The 20,997-nt window shown below is 37.5% G+C and overlaps 1 protein-coding gene across 1 annotated transcript in view; it reads right to left on the reverse strand.

The window, feature by feature from the left end:
* Window positions 1-20,709, reverse strand: part of LOC131644802 (uncharacterized) — a 53,936-nt gene extending 33,227 nt beyond the window's left edge. Inside the window, exon 1 of the mRNA XM_058915396.1 lies at window positions 19,624-20,709. Coding sequence (XP_058771379.1) covers window positions 19,624-20,626 — 1,003 coding nt within the window. The 5' untranslated portion in view covers window positions 20,627-20,709. The remainder of the gene's footprint in view (window positions 1-19,623) is intronic.
* Between the last annotated feature and the right edge of the window lie 288 nt (window positions 20,710-20,997).

Here is a 20,997-nt window from a genome sequence, read left to right on the forward strand (position 1 = left end):
ATCAGAATCTACATCAGAATCAGATTCTGAAGAGGTATTTTCTGAACTTACTAGAGATGAGTTAGTTTCCGGTCTAACTGAACTTCTGGAACTCAAGTCTCAGATTAGTCTCAAATACAAAAAGCTGAAAAAGCAATTTGAATTTGAAACAAAGAAGCTTGAGTTGGAGAATTCTGAATTAAAAGAAAAACTTTTAAAATTATCCAATAATGTTGGATCTCCTTCTGATTCAGAAAAATCCATTCCCAGTCTAAACCATATTCTGAAAGAATATGATTTAAGTTTCAGGAAGTTCTTGTCTAGAAGTATTGGCAGAAGTCAGCTAGCTTCTATGATATATGCTGTGTCTGGAAACAAAAGAGTTGGCATTGGTTTTGAGGGTGAAACCCCATACAAACTTGAACCTGTTGATGAAATGAAAATTACATACAAGCCATTGTATGATCAGTTCAAGTATGGCCACTCCCATGATATTAGGCACACTTCACATGCTCAAAGTTTTCACATAACACACACCAAAAAGCATGTGACACAACCTAGGAAATATCATGAAACTCACATTAAGAATTATCATGCTGTTCCTCCTATTGCCTATAATGTTAAACCCAAGTTCAATCAGAACTTGAGAAAATCTAACAAGAAAGGACCCAAGAAAATGTGGGTACCTAAGGATAAGATTATTCCTATTGCAGATATCCTTGACTGCAAAAAGGACAAAGCACAACATGTCATGGTACCTGGACTCTGGATGCTCGCGACACATGACAGGAAGAAGGTCTATGTTCCAAGACCTGGTGCTTAAGTCTGGAGGAGAAGTCAAGTTTGGAGGAGATCAGAAGGGCAAGATAATTGGCTCTGGAACTATAAAGTCTGGTAACTCTCCTTCCATTTCTAATGTACTTCTTGTAGAAGGATTAACACATAACCTCTTATCTATCAGTCAATTGAGTGACAATGGTTATGATATAATCTTTAATCAAAAGTCTTGCAAGGCTGTAAATCAGAAGGATGGCTCAGTCCTATTTACAGGCAAGAGGAAGAACAACATTTATAAGACAGATCTGCAAGATCTTATGAGTCAGAAGGTGACTTGTCTTATGTCTGTTTCTGAAGAGCAGTGGGTCTGGCACAGAAGATTAGGTCATGCTAGTTTGAGAAAGATTTCTCAGATTAACAAACTGAATCTTGTCAGAGGACTCCCTAATCTGAAATTCAAATCAGATGCTCTTTGTGAAGCATGTCAGAAGGGCAAGTTCTCCAAACCTGCATTCAAGTCCAAGAATGTTGTTTCTACCTCAAGGCCATTAGAACTCTTGCACATTGATCTGTTTGGCCCAGTCAAAACAGCATCTGTCAGAGGGAAGAAATATGGATTAGTCATCGTAGATGATTATAGCCGCTGGACATGGGTAAAATTCTTAAAACACAAGGATGAGACTCATTCAGTGTTCTTTGATTTCTGCATTCAGATTCAATCTGAAAAAGAGTGTAAAATCATAAAGGTCAGAAGTGATCATGGTGGTGAATTTGAGAACAAATCCTTTGAAGAATTCTTCAAAGAAAATGGTATTGCCCATGATTTCTCTTGTCCTAGAACTCCACAGCAAAATGGGGTTGTAGAACGAAAGAATAGGACTCTGCAAGAAATGGCCAGAACCATGATCAATGAAACCAATATGGCTAAGCATTTCTGGGCAGAAGCAATAAACACTGCATGCTATATTCAGAATAGAATCTCTATCAGACCTATTCTAAATAAGACTCCCTATGAATTGTGGAAGAATAGAAAGCCCAACATTTCATATTTCCATCCTTTTGGATGTGTATGCTTTATTCTGAACACTAAAGATCATCTTGGTAAGTTTGATTCCAAAGCACAAAAGTGTTTCCTTCTTGGATATTCTGAACGCTCAAAAGGCTACAGAGTATACAATACTGAAACATTGGTTGTAGAAGAATCAATCAATATCAGGTTTGATGATAAGCTTGGTTCTGAAAAACCAAAGCAGTTTGATAATTTTGCAGATTGTGATATTGATATATCAGAAGTTGTTGAGCCAAGAAGCAACGCATCAGAAGCAGAGCTTCTCAGAAGCAAAGAACCAGAAGATCAAGTATCAGCTTCTCTGGAGAATCTAAGCATTTCTGAAGAACCATCTGTCAGAAGATCATCCAGACTCATCTCTGGTCATTCAGAAGATGTCATTCTTGGAAAGAAGGATGATCCAATCAGAACAAGAGCATTCCTTAAGAACAATGCAGATTGTCAATTAGGTCTTGTATCTTTGATCGAGCCAACTTCTGTTGATCATGCTCTAGAAGATCCAGACTGGATAATTGCTATGCAAGAAGAACTGAATCAGTTTACAAGGAATGATGTTTGGGACCTTGTTCCTAGACCAGATGGATTCAATATAATCGGCACAAATTGGGTCTTCAGAAACAAGCTCAGAATGAGAAGATGAGAAATTCTTACGTATGAGTATCCTTTGATATGAAATTTTTTTTAAGAAGTTCTGATAGAAATCAATTAGAAATTGTGATTCAGTTATTACTAACGTTTCAGTGTCTAAGTTGATTCAGAATCTCTATAAAAGCAAAACAGCTGTAACTGGCTATCCAGATGGTAAACACGTGTTCACTATTCCTGGACAAGCGTGCGTGCAGTTGAGGGGACGTCTATTTAGGTAACTGTGCAAATCACGTCTTTTGTCATTATTATCCCTCCTCATGTCACGTAACATTAAATGCTTTTCATCATTTACTCTCTTTCAGTTTTCTTTTTATACTCTTCAAACGTTTCTTTTCCCTCTCATATTTCTCTCTCTGCATTCGGTTTCTTTTTCGTCTCTCTCTCTTTTCATATCACAAACCCTAGCAGTTTCCAATATCTGAAAATTCATCATGAATCCATCGTCAAGCTCTGGGAATCAAGACAATGATAGGAAACAAAAGAGAAAGGCATCTGCTGAACCAGAAACCAAACCTAAAAGAGTTAGGATCTCCTATGACCCTCTCAAAGTGTATCAACCCCTTGACGGTTCCCCTCAATCACCTCCCTCTTCAAAGACCTCCACCACCTCTTCCTCCTCTTTCATCCTCTCGGAACCACCTTCTTCACCATCTGATATCTCCTCTCCTTCAACCCTTCCATCAGATATTTCTTCATCTCTCTCATACCCTTTTCCCACCAGAACACCTAATCCCTATAGTGTTGTTCTTCCCGACTCAAGGTTCACTGTCAACCCTCCAACCCCTACCACTCAAACATATCTGGAGCTTTTACATGCTGATGTAAATGGCTGGTTGGAGATTCTAGGTGCTGCTCACCTTTATCATCTGGATGAGTATGCTACAAACAACCTTTGGAATACCTTTCGTCAGGATTTTCTGGATAAGGCTACAGACACTCAGAGAAGGATTATGTCTGAAGCTCCTGGTGTTCGTGGTCTCCGGTTGGAAGTTGGTGAAAGCAGCCATCACCATCTCATCAGGAACAGAAATGTTCTTGAAAGAAAGATACCAGCAGATGAGTTGGAAGAAGAAAATCTCTGCAGAGACATCGTGGTGTGGAGACCATGGTTTCCTGTGCTGACTGGAGATTTTCAGTGGCTGTTCAACTGGTTCAGAATGAACCCTTCTGAAAAAGCACCTCACATGGTCTTTCCAGTAGTGGTTTATCGTGCTGAAGTTGCTGGTCCTACTCCTCCAACAAACCTAGCAGCTATTCTTCAAGCATTGGAAGATGGAACTTCTGAGCTGCCTGAACCAGAATATGCTAAGGCTACTTCTGAGTCAGACTCAGATGAGAAAATGGAAGATGCACAAGCTGAAGATCTTCCAGAAGATCACCCTGCTGAGATTGCTGTCCCTCTGGGCAGAAATACTGGTGCTTCTTCTTCTGGTGAAACCTCAGCTCTGATGGAGACCTTGGAAACTCTTCATCAGAATCAAGCTATGCTGGCTTCTCGTTTGGACGCGCAAGAAGCAGCCAATGCTGAGTTTCGTTCCTTCATGACAAGGCAAGCTACAAGCACTGACGGGATTCATGATGTTCTGGCGCGGATTTTGCGTAGGCTAGGATCTTAGTCTTTTGGTCTTTGTAGTTTCCTTTCCTTGTTGCATCTGTTTTCCTGCATTTCTTTCTTGTAATCCTTTTTAGTTATCAATGAAAAAGTTTCTTTGCTTTTACATTGCAGCAATTCTATTTGTCGTTTTATGCATCTAATTCTTTTGAAATATTGCTTTTTGATGTTATGACAAAAAGGGGGAGAAAGATAAATGAAAAATGATTTGATTTAATCAGTTGCTCTCACTAACAAGAACTGCAAGTTCTATATGGTTTAAGTGTTTTGCAGGTATAAAGAAGTGAAGAGAATCTTCAAAGCAAACACAAGAAGCAAAACCATGGAAACTGAAGCAAGCTGAGTGCTATCAAGCTTCAGAAAATCAGAAGCAAGAAAGAAGAATGAATCAGAAGCACTGATAATAGAATTTGATCTACATTTGTCTATTTGTTCTGACAAAATTCTATTTGCTCTGATACATATAATGTTATGGCTCTGATACATTATTTGCTCTGATACATTATTTCAGCCTATATGGCTCTGATACATATAATGTGTTCAAACATACATTTTATGTTCTAACTCGTTCATGCTGACTTTTGTCGTTTAGTTTTTGTTCTGTAACATTTCAGGATGTAGAGATGCTCAGATGATGCTCTGGTACATTCAACAATGTTCTGATACAAATCTAGCATGAAGTGATGTTGGTAGAAATTCAAAGCTCTGAAGCTATCTGAGGGAAGCAGAAATCAGAAGCTGCGAATGTTCTAAAGATCCAGAAAACTCAAGTTCTGAAGCTGTCCTGAATGGAAGCAGAAATCAGAAGCTGTGAATGTTCAGAAGATCAAAGAAATTCAAGTTCTGAAGCTGTCCTGAATGGAAGCAGAAATCAGAAGCTGTGAATGTTCAGAAGATCAAAGAAATTCAAGTTCTGAAGCTGTCCTAGATGGAAGCAGGAATCAGAAGCTGTGAGTGTTCTAAGGATCTAAAGAAATTCTAGTTCTGAAGCTGTCCTATGGAAGCAGAAGTCAGAAGCTATGAATTCTCTGAAGACAAAAGCTTATATGATCGTCTCTACCGAAATAATCAGGGAAGTCTTTTATTAAAGTTCTTCGAGTATTTATTTCAGGGGGAGATTATTTATCTCAGGGGGAGATTGTTAATCTCAGGGGGAGACATATTCATATGCTTATGCTATAGCTGTGTAATTTGTCTTTTGCCATCTATTCTTTCTGATCGCAAATTCATATCATTTATATATGTTTTTGTCATCATCAAAAAGGGGGAGATTGTTAGAACAAGATTTGTTCTGATCAATTATCTTAGTTTTGATGATAACAATAATATGAATTTTGCTTAAGATAATATGGTACTCTAATCCAATGCAATTTCCCTTTCAGGAAATATATAAAGAGTACGCATAATTCAGCGCTCAGAAGCTTTGTCTCAAATGGTTCAGCATGCAACATCAGAACATGGTCTGGCAAGACATCAGAAGATGGTCGAAGCAGAATCAGAACATGGGTCTATGGAAGCATCAGAAGAACAAGAGAACAGAAGCACTGAAGTTCTGATGGTATCACGCTCAGAAGCACTTCAAGGTCAGAAGATCAGAAGATGCTATGCACCAAGCTGTTTGACTCTGATGATATTCAAACGATATATTCACAAACATCAGATCAGAAGAAAGTACAAGTGGCAAGCTACGCTGACTGACAAAAGGAACGTTAAAAGCTATTAAAGGCTACGTCAGTAGACACAGCGTGAACAAGGCTCGAGGTAGTTGACAAAAGCGTATAACATTAAATGCGATGCTGTACGGAACACGCAAAGCATTAAATGCATTCAACGGTCATCTTCTCCAACGCCTATAAATATGAAGTTCTGATGAGAAGCAAGGTTAACGATCCTGAACAAAAACAACGCATATTAACTTGCTGAAACGCTGTTCAAATTCAAAGCTCAGAATCTTCATCTTCATCAAAGCTCACTACATTGCTGCTGTAATATATTAGTGAGATTAAGCTTAAACGATTAAGAGAAATATCACAGTTGTGATTATCGCTTTTAAGAAGCATTTGTAAACTCTTAGAATTGATTACATTAAGTTGTAAGGAACTAGAGTGATCGTGTTGATCAGAATACTCTAGGAAGTCTTAGGAGTGAACTAAGCAAGTTGTAACTAGAGTGATCGTGTTGATCAGTAGACTCTAGAAAAGTCTTAGAGGGTATCTAAGCAGTTGTTCCTGGAGTGATCAGTGTGTGATCAGAAGACTCTGGAAGACTTAGTTGCGGACTAAGTGGAAAACCATTGTAATCCGTGCGATTAGTGGATTAAATCCTCAGTTGAGGTAAATCATCTCTGCGGGGGTGGACTGGAGTAGTTTAGTTAACAACGAACCAGGATAAAAATAACTGTGCAATTTATTTTTATCTGTCAAGTTTTTAAAGCTACACTTATTCAAACCCCCCCCTTTCTAAGTGTTTTTCTATCCTTCACCTTTGTTGGTCCTTCTCTTTCTCGGCCAGAAGTGCCTTTAATTCTTCTTGCCCCTTGGCCAAGTGAAAGATTACTTTTTGGAACTAGTTATTCTGAGCCTGAAGATTTTTGACAGATTGTTCGAGATCCATCTTTCTTACTGAAATAAACAGCGGAAAGATGAGGCATTTGTTTTTATGAAACCTGTGATGCAATGTTTATGAATGCATGATTATGCATATGCAATGATCTCAAGGAGTTACAGGCCTTTTAACACATTTAAAAGAAAAGAAAAGTAGAAGCAAAAATAAATTAATTATTTTAAATAAAAACCAGTGTATTGTATGTTTTTTTTTTACTATTATTTTTTGAAGTTACATTAAAGAAATACTAAATAATAAATAAAATATAAAAAGAATCATTCTTCAAGTCGGCGCTTTCTCTTTAATCCTCTGATTTCCTCTTTATGGGCTTTGACCATCTCGTTCTTTTCTTGAATAAGCCTATCAATCTCTAGCTCCCATGATTGTATCTGATCAGGTGAGATGAAGTCTTCAATCTTCCACTTGCGAGAGAAATAGTCAAGCATACTATCTCGTTCTTTAGCATTAGCCACTAATACTGCTTTTTCTGCTTCAACCTTTTGTAGACGCTTCTCAAGATCAGCCTTTTCTTGTCTTAAATGAGCAACGGTGGCAGCAAGGTCTTCGTTTGGAGCGGGTACATAAGGCTCCAATTCTATGTGAACCTCGGGAGGAGTGACCCTCGGAACAACGGGTGTGTCAGATGGATGTGGTATGCCAAACTCGACGACTCGGTCATAAATCCATTTAAAGTAAAGATCTGAAGGAGTATCGATCCTCATTCCCAATTCTCTTGCATCCACCTTTTTTACTTCATACCAAGCTTTAATGAAGCGATTCTTCTTTTCAGTTGTATCTGAACCATAGTCAAAATTTTCCGCACTAAGATATATGGAGCGGGGCTTATCTTTCAAAGCAAAACCAAACTGATGTCGAGCAAGTATAGGGTTATAGGTAATTCCTCCATGGATGCCAAGAAGAGGCACATTAGGGAACTCTCCACATCGGTCATATAACTGAACTCCCTCGAATTTCTTTGGATACCAAATGATGTCGTCGTATGAAAGCTCCATAATCCTTTGAATCCAAGTCAAACCTTCTTCATTCTTTATTGAGGATCGGGGTAAGTGAGAAATAAACCACCTATGTAAGAGAGGGATGCACCCTAGAACACAACCTCGTCTCTTTGTTACTCTAGCGTTGATGGAATGCAATAAATCACCAAGTAGAGTAGGAACAGGATTCTTGCTAAGGAAGATTTTGATAGCAGCCCTATCAACAACTTTGTCGCAGCGGTGAAACAGAACTTGTCCATATATCAGCAAGGTTAGAACACTTTCCAAGGCATCCATGCTTAAAGCTTTAGCAAAGATCTTAGCTTTCTCGATCAAGAAATCCACAGGTATCCCAGAGTAGTCTCTTTTGTTGATCCAAACTTTGTTAATTTCTGATCTTGGTAGGTGTAGAGCAGCAGCAATGTCTTCCAACTTAGGACCTCCTTCCTCACCAGTGTAAGGGATTTGATCAGGTATGGGCATGTCCATTATGTAAGAGAATTCTTCCAATGTAGGTACCAGTTGAAAATCTCTATAAGTGAAGCAATGGAGAAGAGGATCATAAAATTGCATCATAGAGTTGAGGAGAGCTTCATCCACTTTGGTTCGCATTAAACTCATCAGTTTGTTGAGAGATTCAGAAAGAACAAGAGAACCAGTAATATCATCACATAAGAGTCTTAATGCAGTAGGTACTTTCTTGAAGTTGAGGAAGAAAGGTTTTCTGATTAGGATTCCCATTATTTAAATAACCTACAAAACAAATTATGGTTAAAAGACCTTTTTCTCCTTGAGATGAGTTAGCCATGTCATGAATGCATGTATGCATGATGCATCACAGAAAAACAAATCCATACAAATCACACAATTTTTGGCTTAAGGCTTGCATGGAGTTTAGATCAGGTGTCCTTCCCAAGGGCATTTCTATGGATAAGGAGATTTCAGCAACAGGTTCTACAAGTTATCCAGAATTGTAAGCCCTTCTAAAGCACCCTCGGACATAATGCATTTGCACCATGCAATGATACTTTGAGAAAGAACCTATCTGAATTGTAGCATCGGGTAGCGACTATTCCTTAACATTTGTCAAGGGTAGTCCCCCCACTACGTTCCTAAAGGCCAGGATGGGTTAAGGGTAACTAAAGGTCCTTGAGCTCCGGCGCACCCACAGACACATACATAGACCTCCCTCATTTGAGAAAGGTGTGCATATGCTATGGAGTCCTAACTCAAGCGTGAACTTCATATTGACTCATCTCCCACATATGTGAAAGAGGCCTCCATGACTATGCCACTCCTAAACTTAGGTGTTCTTGAATCCGGGAATAGGATTCGTCCTTCAATTTTCCCAAAACGCCCCTGAAAAATAAAACAAACAAAACAAACAATAGAAAACATTTAAGTGAATCCTAAACTTTTAAGGTAACCCCTCTTTTATCGGAAAATCCCCAGCAGAGTCGCCAGTTCTGTAATACGGTGAACTGACTTTTTTATAATCGAAAAATGTCGCGGTTAAGCATGAGTCGCCACCGACTTTTATTTTATCTAAACAAATTCAGAAAGGCAAAAAGAAACAGAAAAAACCTTTTAAAGAAATCTAAGTTCGGGGGGTAATTTATGCAAAGGGAAGGTGTAAGGCACCCTTTGCATCCATGGTTTTCCATGGGCTCTTAATTGCTTTGCTTGCTCATTTTCAGAAAATGTAGATGAAAGAGGAAAAATGGACTTTAGCTCGTAAATGAGCGTAGCCAGTTTTTTTTGAAGAATTTTGAGAAAGAATATAGAAAATTGAGCATTGCAAGGCAATTAGGGGCAATTACCTTAAACTCAGATGATAGGTCTCTTTTTAGCCTTTCAGAATGAAAGGGTCTATCCTTGCCATAAGAGGGCAGGAAGCCTTTCGTTTGGAGGTTGAAGGGTCATCGAAGCATCCTTTGCCATAAGACTGTCCCATGCCATAGAAGGGCAGGTAGTCTAAGGCAAGGATCAGAATAAGCCATTTCGTAGGCAGCCAGAAGATACCTCAGCCTTTTTTCGTGGGCAACTTCCGAGGGTCGAGGTCATATTGTGTATCGAAGGCAGCATCATTTAGGGTCGTATGACCTTTAGTATTCGAGGCAACATGGCTGAGGTATCTTCGAATTCGAGGGACATGGCTTATTCTGCAAAAACACAAAGGCAACAGGCAACAAGGCAACAAGGCAACAAGGCAACAAGGCAGCAGAGAGGTTACCCAAAGGGTGCGTGTGTGCAACAATCACGTGATTATATTCAGATATTTATCTTTTAATTAATTATCTACATTGATTTAAGGCTTGCACTCCCTAAGATTACTAACCACGCAGTATATAAAGCAATAAAGGGAAGGGGGAAAATGAAACCTGCGGAGGAGAGGGGAATTGTAACCAGCGGATCCCTTATCAGGGTTTGACACAAGTAATAATAATAAAAGGCATAGAATAAAATGAGGTTTAGGGTTACCAATGACGTAGCTTTGGCAATTGATAAACCTGAAAAGGAGGAAGAACAAGAAGGCAAAGTACAGTGAGTGCATTATCAATTCGGAGGCAAACAGGATTAACCCTAAAATGAAGAATAAATAGATTAAAAAAGATATAATAAAAGAGACAAAGGCACTTAGCTCTGATTTGATCTGATAGGGTTGGCAGAAAGCCTCGGAGTTAACCCTGAAAAATGGCAAAGGCTGAGGAAAGATGAAGGCAAAACAAACCCCTGATTTTAAAAGAAAACAAAAATAGACTTTAATTTTAAGGTACTTAGCTCTGGGTTCTTGATCGGGCGCGTTGTCGGAGTGAACCATGTCGATAACCCTGAAAAGGCAAGGCACAAAAGAAAGAAAATATTTTTCAGTGTATTATTAATCCTGGTTAAGATTCAAATGGAATATAAGGATAAATCAATTTAATTAATTATTGGTCTTGCGACCTAATTAATTAAATCGAGGCGAAAAACTAAATTGAGTAAAAAGTAATTTTTTGGAATTTTTAGAATTAAAAGAAAATACATATAAATTTTTAAAGATTTAATGGTAAATTAAAATAAATAAAGTCATTTAAACAAATATTAAAAGGGAAACAATTAAATAAATAAATTAGATAAATAAACATATAAAAGGTTTTTATGAAATCTTATATAGTTTTTATGTATAAAAATAAAATTAAAAATAAAACAATCATATATATATATATTATAAATAAGATAAAAAGGTTGTGCAATAAAAAATTAAAAAAATTAGAAATTACTTAGCTTTTGATCGTGTGTGACGCGCGCGTGTTGTCCATGGTGCACCTGCGGCTTCAGTCCATTGGATGTGACGTTGATGAGATCTGACGGCTAGGAAACCAATGCACATGGCATGATGGTAGGTCGCAGAGCACAGGATCCCAGAGTCTGCAGGGAACGCGCGCGCTCTTTTTGATTCGAATAGACCAATGATTCCTCGCCACCTCATCATCTTCTTCAAGAATTTTCTGCAACGCATCTTTTACAGTGCTTATTGTACAAGCGCTATAAAAGCTCTACTTTTAACACCTGCACGAAATAACGAACACGACCAAAACACAACCAAAATATGGCGCACCCCTACCAAAACGATCGTATGGTTCATGCGATTTCAACTATAACCATGTCATACGCTAATTTTACCTGGAACGGGAAGCCCTAATTCGAGGCCGAAACCCTAACAATGGTGATCTATCCATAAACGCATCACAACACACCAAACTTTGCAGAAACAATAATTATAACATTATAAACATGAATATGTCATTAGATTCGCGAATGGAAGTATGAAAATATGTAATTGAGAGAACTTAGAATCGGATCAAGTAGGGCTTACAGTGCCTTGTTCTTGGAGCTTTGAGACTCGAAAACGGTTGGGAATTATTTTGTGATGCTCCAGGAACGATTCTTGATCACTTGCAACCCTTGAATTGCTTTAGATCTCAGAATTGAAGTTTTAGTTTTTTTGAAGAATTTTGAGCTCGGGTTAGGTATGCTCTGGCTGCAGATTTCGTCCCCTTATGATCTGAATTGCTTGTGTATATATACTAGAATGATTAGGGCAAGAGAAACTGATCAAATCTTCTTTGAATCTTGTATTTGCATATTGAGAAAATTTGATTGAAATTTGATTTTTTAAAGTTTCCAATCTTGGCCTAACTCAATATTTCCCTCACAAATTGGTCTAGCACGAATTTGCAATGAATATTTGAATATATTTGGTGATTAATGATGATTCAATTGATTGGAAATAGAATCAAATCAAATTTTTTGTATTTACATGATTTATTTTAATTTTTAATCATTTTTATCATGAATAAAATTTATAATAAATCACATAATTTCAAGTAAATTCTTGGCTATTGGTTATTGGGTTTTTAGATGACTTGTGGATCAAGGTTGGATAAAAAATATCTTAGGCCCATTTGCAAAAATATTCACAATTCTTCATATTTTTCCTTCAAAAATAGCCCAACTTTGACAAGGTGTATCTCCTTCAATTCTTGAGGTATGGGAGTGTTCTTGGACATTTTGGAAACCTTAGAGAGTCCTCTAACCAATGTCTTTGGTCCTATATCAAAATCATTTTCCATTCTCATCTTATGACCTTTTGAAAAAAATGTCTTTTTGTTGACTTTTGAAAAGGACCTATAATGTATGAAGCCATATCTCTTAAACCATTGACCTATGAGCTCTGATTCTTGGACCATTAGATAGAGAAATGAATTCCCTTTAAAATGAGCTTTGGTGGGAATTTTTCTGATGAAGTATGAATATTTGGTGAATTTTCAAAGTTTGGTTGACTTTTTCAGTTCATGCCCAAAATAGTAACTCTTGACTTTTGACTTCTCTGATCTTTCCTTGCATCATCATGATCAACCCTTGATCAAATGATGATTTTAGGGTTATGAGGATGTTGTCGACCAAATATCTTGAACTTTGACTATATATTGACTTGAAATGACTATTTTGCCCTTGAGAGTCGACTGTTGACCTAACCAAGATTTGAGGGACTCAATTTGCTCTGATTGACTTGAAACTTTATATGGAGATACTTTGGGATGTTAGTGACCCTATGGAACCACCTTGAGCCATTGATTCAATGATTTTCCATCGAATTAATCAAACCCTAGTTCAGAGTTTTTGTATAGGAGAGTGTGTTTTGGAGCTTTGTCTTTTGTTCTGATTTTATGCGTGAAAAATAACATGGGCAAATTTTGGGGTATGACAGTAATGATCCGTGTGTGGATGTATACAAAATGCTTGTTTATCTTTCGAAAGATGTTTTGAAAAGAACGTTAACTTTGTAATAATCCGTGTTTGGATGTATACAAAGTATTGTCTTTTTTGAAAGTTTTGTTTTGAAAAACAACAGTGTATGAGAATTTTGTTTGTTTTGATTTGAGCAAGCAAACTAGGAGGTCTACCCTGAGTTGTAAGGTCTTTATCCTTATTTCCTTTAAAAATCTATCCTTTCACCGGATATAAACAAAAGGTTCGATTTTGTACTCGAAACAGTAGAATTTTGACTTTGATTTTGAAAAGAATGAGAAGGGATTACCTTAAGAGGTGCAAGTGTGATTGTGTTTGTATTCAGATATTTTATTTTTGAAGTTAGTGATCTAACGGTTCAATTTTATCTTTGACATACACGCAGTTTATATTTGCTGGAAATTAAAATGCGGAAATGTAAAGTGCGGAAAGTAAATCTACGCTATTACATCGATTGTGCAGGAAATGTAAACTAGCCTATTTACATGATTTTGACATCCTATACATTTATCTAGGAATTTAAATTGCAAGAAAAATAAAAGGCATGTTTTTGGATTTTTTATGATTGATTTTAATTATAATTAATGCATGATTAATTAAATTAAAATGAAGAAAAAAAAGATGAAAATAGATTTAAACCTAGAAATTAAGTTTAAAATATGTACAAAATATTTGTCAATTAATTTTAAAACAAAACTAATTTTTTTTGGGATTTTTGAAATTGATTAAGCTAATTAATACATAATTATGCAAATAATTATACAAATAATTAAAACTCAAAGAGAAAATTATTCAAAATATGTACAAAATTAGTTTATAATATATAAACAATATTTTATATAAAGAACAATTTTTTTATGATTTTTTGATTGGTTAGAATAATTAAAAAGCAAATATATAAATATATACTAATTAATTATGCAAAATATTGAAATTTTGAAGAAAAATAAAATATTTTTATTTCAGAAAATAAAATATTATTTTAGAAACTTAAAAATATTTTTTGTGTATTTTTGAAACTATTTTTAATTGATTTTGCAAAGAAATTAAAATAAAAATAGAAAATAAAAAAGGATATGATCATGTGTGAAAATCAATGAAGTCCATAGTATAGGGCTGCTTGTCTGATGCGTTGGATTGGCTTTGAGATTGATCCAAGGGCTCAGATCATGAGGGAACATGATAGCCATATGGAAATCAGTGCATGTGATCAGTCAGATATTCAAAGTCCACGCTGGGACCCACGCTGGCTGACCAACGAATGAGGAAAAGGGAATCTGCCACGCGTGCTGGTCAAAGATTCAACGTCACTATTCATCATCCCTAACCTTTTACCTATGGATTTAGCTGCGGATTTAGCTGCAACATTACCTGCGGATTTTCTTTGCTTTTTCCATGCTTTTAGAAACCTGCAAAAACAAGGAAATAAATTCTTGCAAACAACCCAGATGGCCTAATTAAGACCCCCTGAGTTCATTAGTGGCATTAGTTTTTGTTAAAAGTGCTTGGAAGAGGCAACTCGAAGCTTTTCAAGTTTGGACACCCAATAATGGTGGATTGTGTTAGAGGCGTGAAACCTTGCATGATCTACATTGAATCTACTCTAAATGATGTCAGGAACTTAAATCAAAGATTAGATTAAGTTGTTTCACGTGAAAATTTGGAAAACGAAAGTTATGAAGTTATGAGCATGAAGATTATGATACACGTGTTTAGAGTATTAAGGGACTTGTTTAGTGCACCAATCTTACTCTATATGATCTCAGAAGATGATTTGAATGATTGTTTTGTATTGATATTGATTGGAAATATGAAAATGAAAATTACATAGTTTGGAGATTTTTGTGAGAATTATGAGGTTTCAATGCTATGCTTGGGCTATATTTCGTTCTCCCCTTGATTGTTGGAGTATGCTAGCCTATTTATAAGCCATGGAGTGCTTAGAATTGAAGCTAAGAAGCCTTAATTGTCTTTGTTGGAATCTTGACTTTCAAACTTAAAATTCAAGCAACCATTGCTTCATTTTTCCACACTCTTGCCATAGACTTGCTTTGCACCTTCCTTGCTGCATAATTAAGTCCCATGTGGAGACTTTAGCTTAGAAAATAAGCTATGCTTTATCCTTTCCTTTTTTTCCTTTTTAATTTAATCTTAAATGATAAAATTAAATCAAAAAATGGAGAAAAAATGTTATGGGCTTGGTCTTTCTCGTGGGAGGCCCATAATATTATGGAAATGATGTTTGAACCATGAAAACTTGGCCCCATTTGGAAAAAATACATTTTTGAGCAATGTTGGTTTTATGCATTTTCCAAAATTTAGCCAACTTCAACAAGGTGTAAATCCCTCAATTTTTGTCATATGAAGGAGTTCTTTCACTTTTTGGAAACCTCAAAGAGTCCTCTAACCAATGTCTTTGGTCTCATGTCAAAATGATTTTTGATGCTCCTTGTGTGTCCTTTTGAAAAAAGTGTCTTTTTGTTGACTTTGAAAATGACCTGTAATGTCTTTGATCATATTTTTCAAATGGTGAATCCAATGACTTTGGGATCAATGGCATTTGAAAGATAATTGAATTTACTTCAAAATGAGCTTTGGTTTGAATTTTTTGGATGAAGGATGAGAGAGTTATGACCAGTCAAAGTTGAGTTGACTTTTCAGGTAAAAACCCTAATTTTGAATCTTAGGGTTTTGTTGATTTTTGATCTTTCCTTGATGAATTATGATCATCCAATGATCAAATGATGAATCCTTTGACAAAATATGGATTTTGACAAAAAAATTCATTTTTGACTGTCTGTTGACTTTTTGGTCAAACGGGTCGTCTGTTGACTGTTTGAGCTGCTGACGGTGCGTCTGAGTGAATTGAAGTTTGAAAATTTGTATGATGGTACTTTGAGATATATGGATGTGTATGAAATCCATTTGAGCTCTCAAAAACTTGTTTCTCCGGTAAAAACAAGAAAACCCTAGTCAGGGACTGTTTATGTAGGAGACAGTTAAGCGTACCTGATTTTTGTGCAGTGTTGAGTCTCTGCTAATCGCGTGATATTCAGAAGACTTCTAGAACAAAAATCTTGGAATTTTGAATTGCAAAAGATTGATTTGATTGATGGTACAAATCACTGAGAATTGTACTGCCAGCAGTTTGGCTGTCAACTGACTGTTACCAGTACAGTCTGAGTTTCCTGATTCTGCGCCTGCAAAAAGATTTAACTCTGTACCAATTGTGTGAGTACTATTTATCTGTAAATAAATAAATAGCATGTGTGAAGTAATAAACAGTATTTGGCGTTTGCGTAAGAATAAATTCAACTGCAAGCCACATTACTGTATAAGAAAAATTCTAAAAACTAAGTGTTTCATATGTCAGGATATTTGTTGAAATAATCCATAATTATATGAGACTCTTAATTTTCAGATTGGAGTTTTCTTGAAAAAAGATGCGGGCAAATTTTGGGGTATAACAGACGTTAACATAAAATCCATCCAAAATAAAAAGTTTAACAAGTAACTCTAAACGACGCCCCCAGTGTTACACGACCAGAGCATGACACGGACCCAACTGACTCTAACGAACTACTTGACGAGCTAATCCTCACCAAGTACGAGAGCTACTCCTCAATCTGAAAAATAACAACAGTAAGGGTGAGTCTCATTCACATTTAACTAATGTTATAAGATATAGATAATAAAATATCATTTCACATGCCATTCACCCAATCACAGTTATGATCAGATTCAAACCATACAATCAGCAAGCAAACAACCAAATTAACACATATTATAACATTGGACAATCTTCCATTCATGTTATAATAGCAAAACAGCCTAATGCAATGCAACTACATGCATGTGGTACCAAAATCTGGGATAACCCAACTCACCGACCCACCATCGTCAAGGATACGGTAACACCCACTCACTAATTCCACACAATGGGAATTAGCTACCACTGATCCACCATCGTCAAGGACCAGCCACCAAAATGATTATGAATGCATGCATCAACCATAACATGCTCATCACCCACATACATCGATCAATGTCATAATCATCAATAAAACACATATTTCATACCACAATACATGTATAATAAACACCAGTTATAACCACGTCATCATACAGGTAAGACATTCATTAGTGAACCTATAAGCATATCCCACCACAACAAATAAGATCGAGTGTTTTAAAAATAATTCAAGCCACAACTCAAAACACCATTTGAGTATATAAATTATTTGATTAGCTTCACTGTACTCGAAACGGCACCAAAATCCGGCTTACGGTTTAAAAGTTACACATTTTTAAACTTTTCAAAACGGCCTGTCGCAACAACTAACAGCACGCGGCGCCACACACATTCGCGGCGCGGAACGAATCGGAACAACGCCTTCGCAGTGCAAACAAGGTTTCGCGGCGCGGAACGAGAAGAAACTACGCCTTCGCGGCGCGGCCATACTCTCGCGGCGCGTACTGAGCACAACAAAAACTTCCTGGCCTTCTGCCAAGCAGTTCGCGGCGCCAACTCCTGGACGCGGCGCGAACTGGCGATTTCCAGCGCTCCGAATAGCAGAAAACAGCCTGCGATTTCGTCCCTCTTTCACCGAATCACTACCAAACCAAACTCACTCCAACCAGATTTCGTATACAGTGAAATAACACATATTATAACACATTTATAATACATTCAACCGTCCAATTATCACCACACACGATCAATACAATTCATTATAAATCAATTCCCCCAAAAACCTAACATTTCTACAACCTAAGCATAACCCAATTGATCCGAATAACACGATCAAATTCTATCATACTACCTATAATCCCATAATAGAAGATAAACGGAAGAGTCCCCCCTTACCTGAAGGTTGATTCTTCGCTCTTCTTCGCGTCGCACTTCTTCGCTCTTCTCCTCTTTTCACGTTCAGACTTCTTTTCCCAAAACGCTGTAATTCTCTCTATTCCACAACTCCTTCTATTTTATGAAAATAAGCTTATCATTAGTAATGGGCTTCACCACTGACACCCCCCTTCTACTACACGCGACCCTGGCCCATTAGCCTCATTATTTCCATTATTCTCAGTTAACTCAATTCTAATATTTAATCCAAAAATTAATTAAATTAAATAAAGAGTTTTATGGGGTGTTACAACGCCACCTAACCCCATCAGACAAGCATCACAGTACACAACGAAAGGCTCTCTTGGATTAGGCAAAGTCAAAACTGGAGCCGACGTCAACCTCTTCTTCAACTCATTGAAACTTTCTTCACATCGAATATCCCACACAAAAGCTTTTCCCTTGCAAGTCAATCTTGTCAACGGAAGTGCCAATTTAGAAAATCCCTCGATAAACCGTCTATAGTAACCGGCTAAACCCAAGAAGCTTCTAATCTCAGTAGCTGACTTCGGAGCTTCCCATTGTAACACAGCATCAACTTTAGAAGGATCCACGGCAATGCCACTACCAGAAATGACATGACCAAGGAAACTAACTTCGTGCAACCAGAATTCACACTTAGATAACTTGGCATACAACTGCTTCTCTTTCAGAACTTGTAACACAATTCTCAGATGCTCTTCATGCTCTTGTTCAGATTTAGAGTAAATCAGAATGTCATCAATGAATACCACTACAAACCGATCCAAGTAAGTATGAAAAATACGGTTCATGTACTCCATGAATACTCCTGGCGCATTAGTAACACCGAAGGGCATCACTGAATACTCGTAGTGTCCATACCGAGTCCTGAACGCGGTCTTTTGAATATCATCTTCTTTTACTCTAATCTGGTGATATCCGGACCTCAAATCAATTTTAGAAAACACACTAGCACCCACCAATTGATCCATAAAGTCATCAATTCTTGGAAGTGGATACTTGTTCTTTATCGTCACTTTATTCAACTGCCGATAATCAACACAAAGTCTCATACTCCCATCTTTCTTCTTTACTAACAACACGGGCGTTCCCCACGGCGATACACTTGGTCTTACAAACTTTTTCTCAAGCAACTCTTCTAATTGCTTCTTCAGTTCAGATAACTCAGATGCAGACATCCTGTACGGTGCCATAGAAACAGGTCTGGTACCAGGTACAAGATCAATCGCAAACTCAGCTTCTCTTTCTGGAGGTACATCAGGAATTTCATCAGGAAACACATCAGGAAATTCTCGCACCACCTTTAACTCGTCAGTTCTAACTTGATTCTCAAAAGACAATGACGCCATCATCGAGAACATCTGTGCTTCGTCTTGCATCAATTGCCTCAACTGCTTACTAGTCAACAAACCAACTCCTTCTTCCTCGGGAGAAGAAAACCTCAAGGACTTGTTAAAACAGTTGATATGAACATAGTTACACTCTAACCAATTCATACCTAAGATCACATCTAATCCACTCAACGGCAAACAAATCAAGTCAACAACAAAGTCTTTGTCGAAGATCGACAAAGGACACTTTGAACACATCAGAGAAGTAGTCACCGATCCCTTAGCTGGAAGATCGACAACCATCTCTCCATTCATGGAAGACAACATAAGACCCAATCTTTCAACACAATCAGAAGCAATAAAACAATGAGCAGCACCAGTATCAATAATAGTGATTAAAGGATTACTATTAATGAAACATGTACCTCTGATGAGTCGGTCTCCACTAGTTGTAGGAGTCCCAGCTAAAGCAAACACCTTTCCACCGGATTGTGCCTTCTTCTTTGGACACTGGCTACCAATGTGTCCCTCTTCGCCACACGTGAAACATACCATGTCCTTATGCTTGCAATCAGACATTGCATGTCCCATCTTACCACATCTGAAACACTTCCTCGCATCAGCAGTACAAGCATTGCTCTTATGACCAGGTTGACCACACTTGAAGCATACAATCCTAGCAGGAGCATCTCCCCCACTAGACCTCTGACCATGAATAAATCTTTGTTTCCCTTTACCAGCATCATACGGTTTCCCACGGCTTTGTTGATTCTTGCCCCTTCTATCACTAACCATCTTGTGATGAGCATTACTATCTTCCTCAAAGATCCTACAACTGTCAACCAAATCAGGAAACAAACGGATCTTTTGGTACCCAACAGCCTTCTTGATATCCGAGCGTAACCCATTCTGAAACTTGACGCACTTAGAGAATTCAGCACCTTTGCCATCAAAGTGAGGATAGAACTTAATCAACTCAGTGAACTTGGCAGCATACTCGGTCACGGACTTGTTCCCTTGCGTCAACTCTAGGAATTCTATCTCTTTCTTACCCCGAACATCTTCAGGATAGTACTTCCTCAGAAATTCCCTACGGAACACATTCCAAGTGACTTCCTCACCTGAAAACTCCAACCTAGCAAGCGTCTCTAACCACCAATCATCAGCTTCCTTAGCCAACATATGAGTGCCATATCTGACCTTCTGAGCAGGAGTGCAATCCATAACACGGAAGATTCGCTCGAGCTCCTTCAACCAATCAAGAGCACCATCAGGGTCATGCGTACCCTTGAACACCGGAGGATTCTCCCTTTGGAAAGTCGCCAAACTACGAGATCCAGCATTCTCGTCAGCATTCGGTTGGTTCTGCATAGCCTGAGCCACCGCTTCCAAAGCAGCAGCTATCGCAACATCATTCCTCCGAGCCATAGCGTCACTACAACACAAAAACAATTCAGCACAAACAACAATACACGATTGTTAGACTACACTACGACTCGACACTTGGCCGGACAAGACCGACCTGCTCTGATACCACTAATGTAACACCCTAAATCTACCCCAAACATTTATGCGGAAAAATCAGAGTATAAAAATTCTCAACAGAATCAGGATGTCACACATTCAACATAAACATAAACCTGTCATGCTTTTTAAACTAATACATAACACTATCAGGATTGGAGTGAACAAACTCATAACACATATCTCTACTTTTGAATAACATAGTATTCATAGCATAACCCAAACTTAGGTAAAACATGCAACAGATTCACAATGATTCAATAATTAAGACATAA

Source organism: Vicia villosa, linkage group LG1, assembly GCF_029867415.1.
Source record: "Vicia villosa cultivar HV-30 ecotype Madison, WI linkage group LG1, Vvil1.0, whole genome shotgun sequence".
NCBI lineage: Eukaryota > Viridiplantae > Streptophyta > Magnoliopsida > Fabales > Fabaceae > Vicia > Vicia villosa.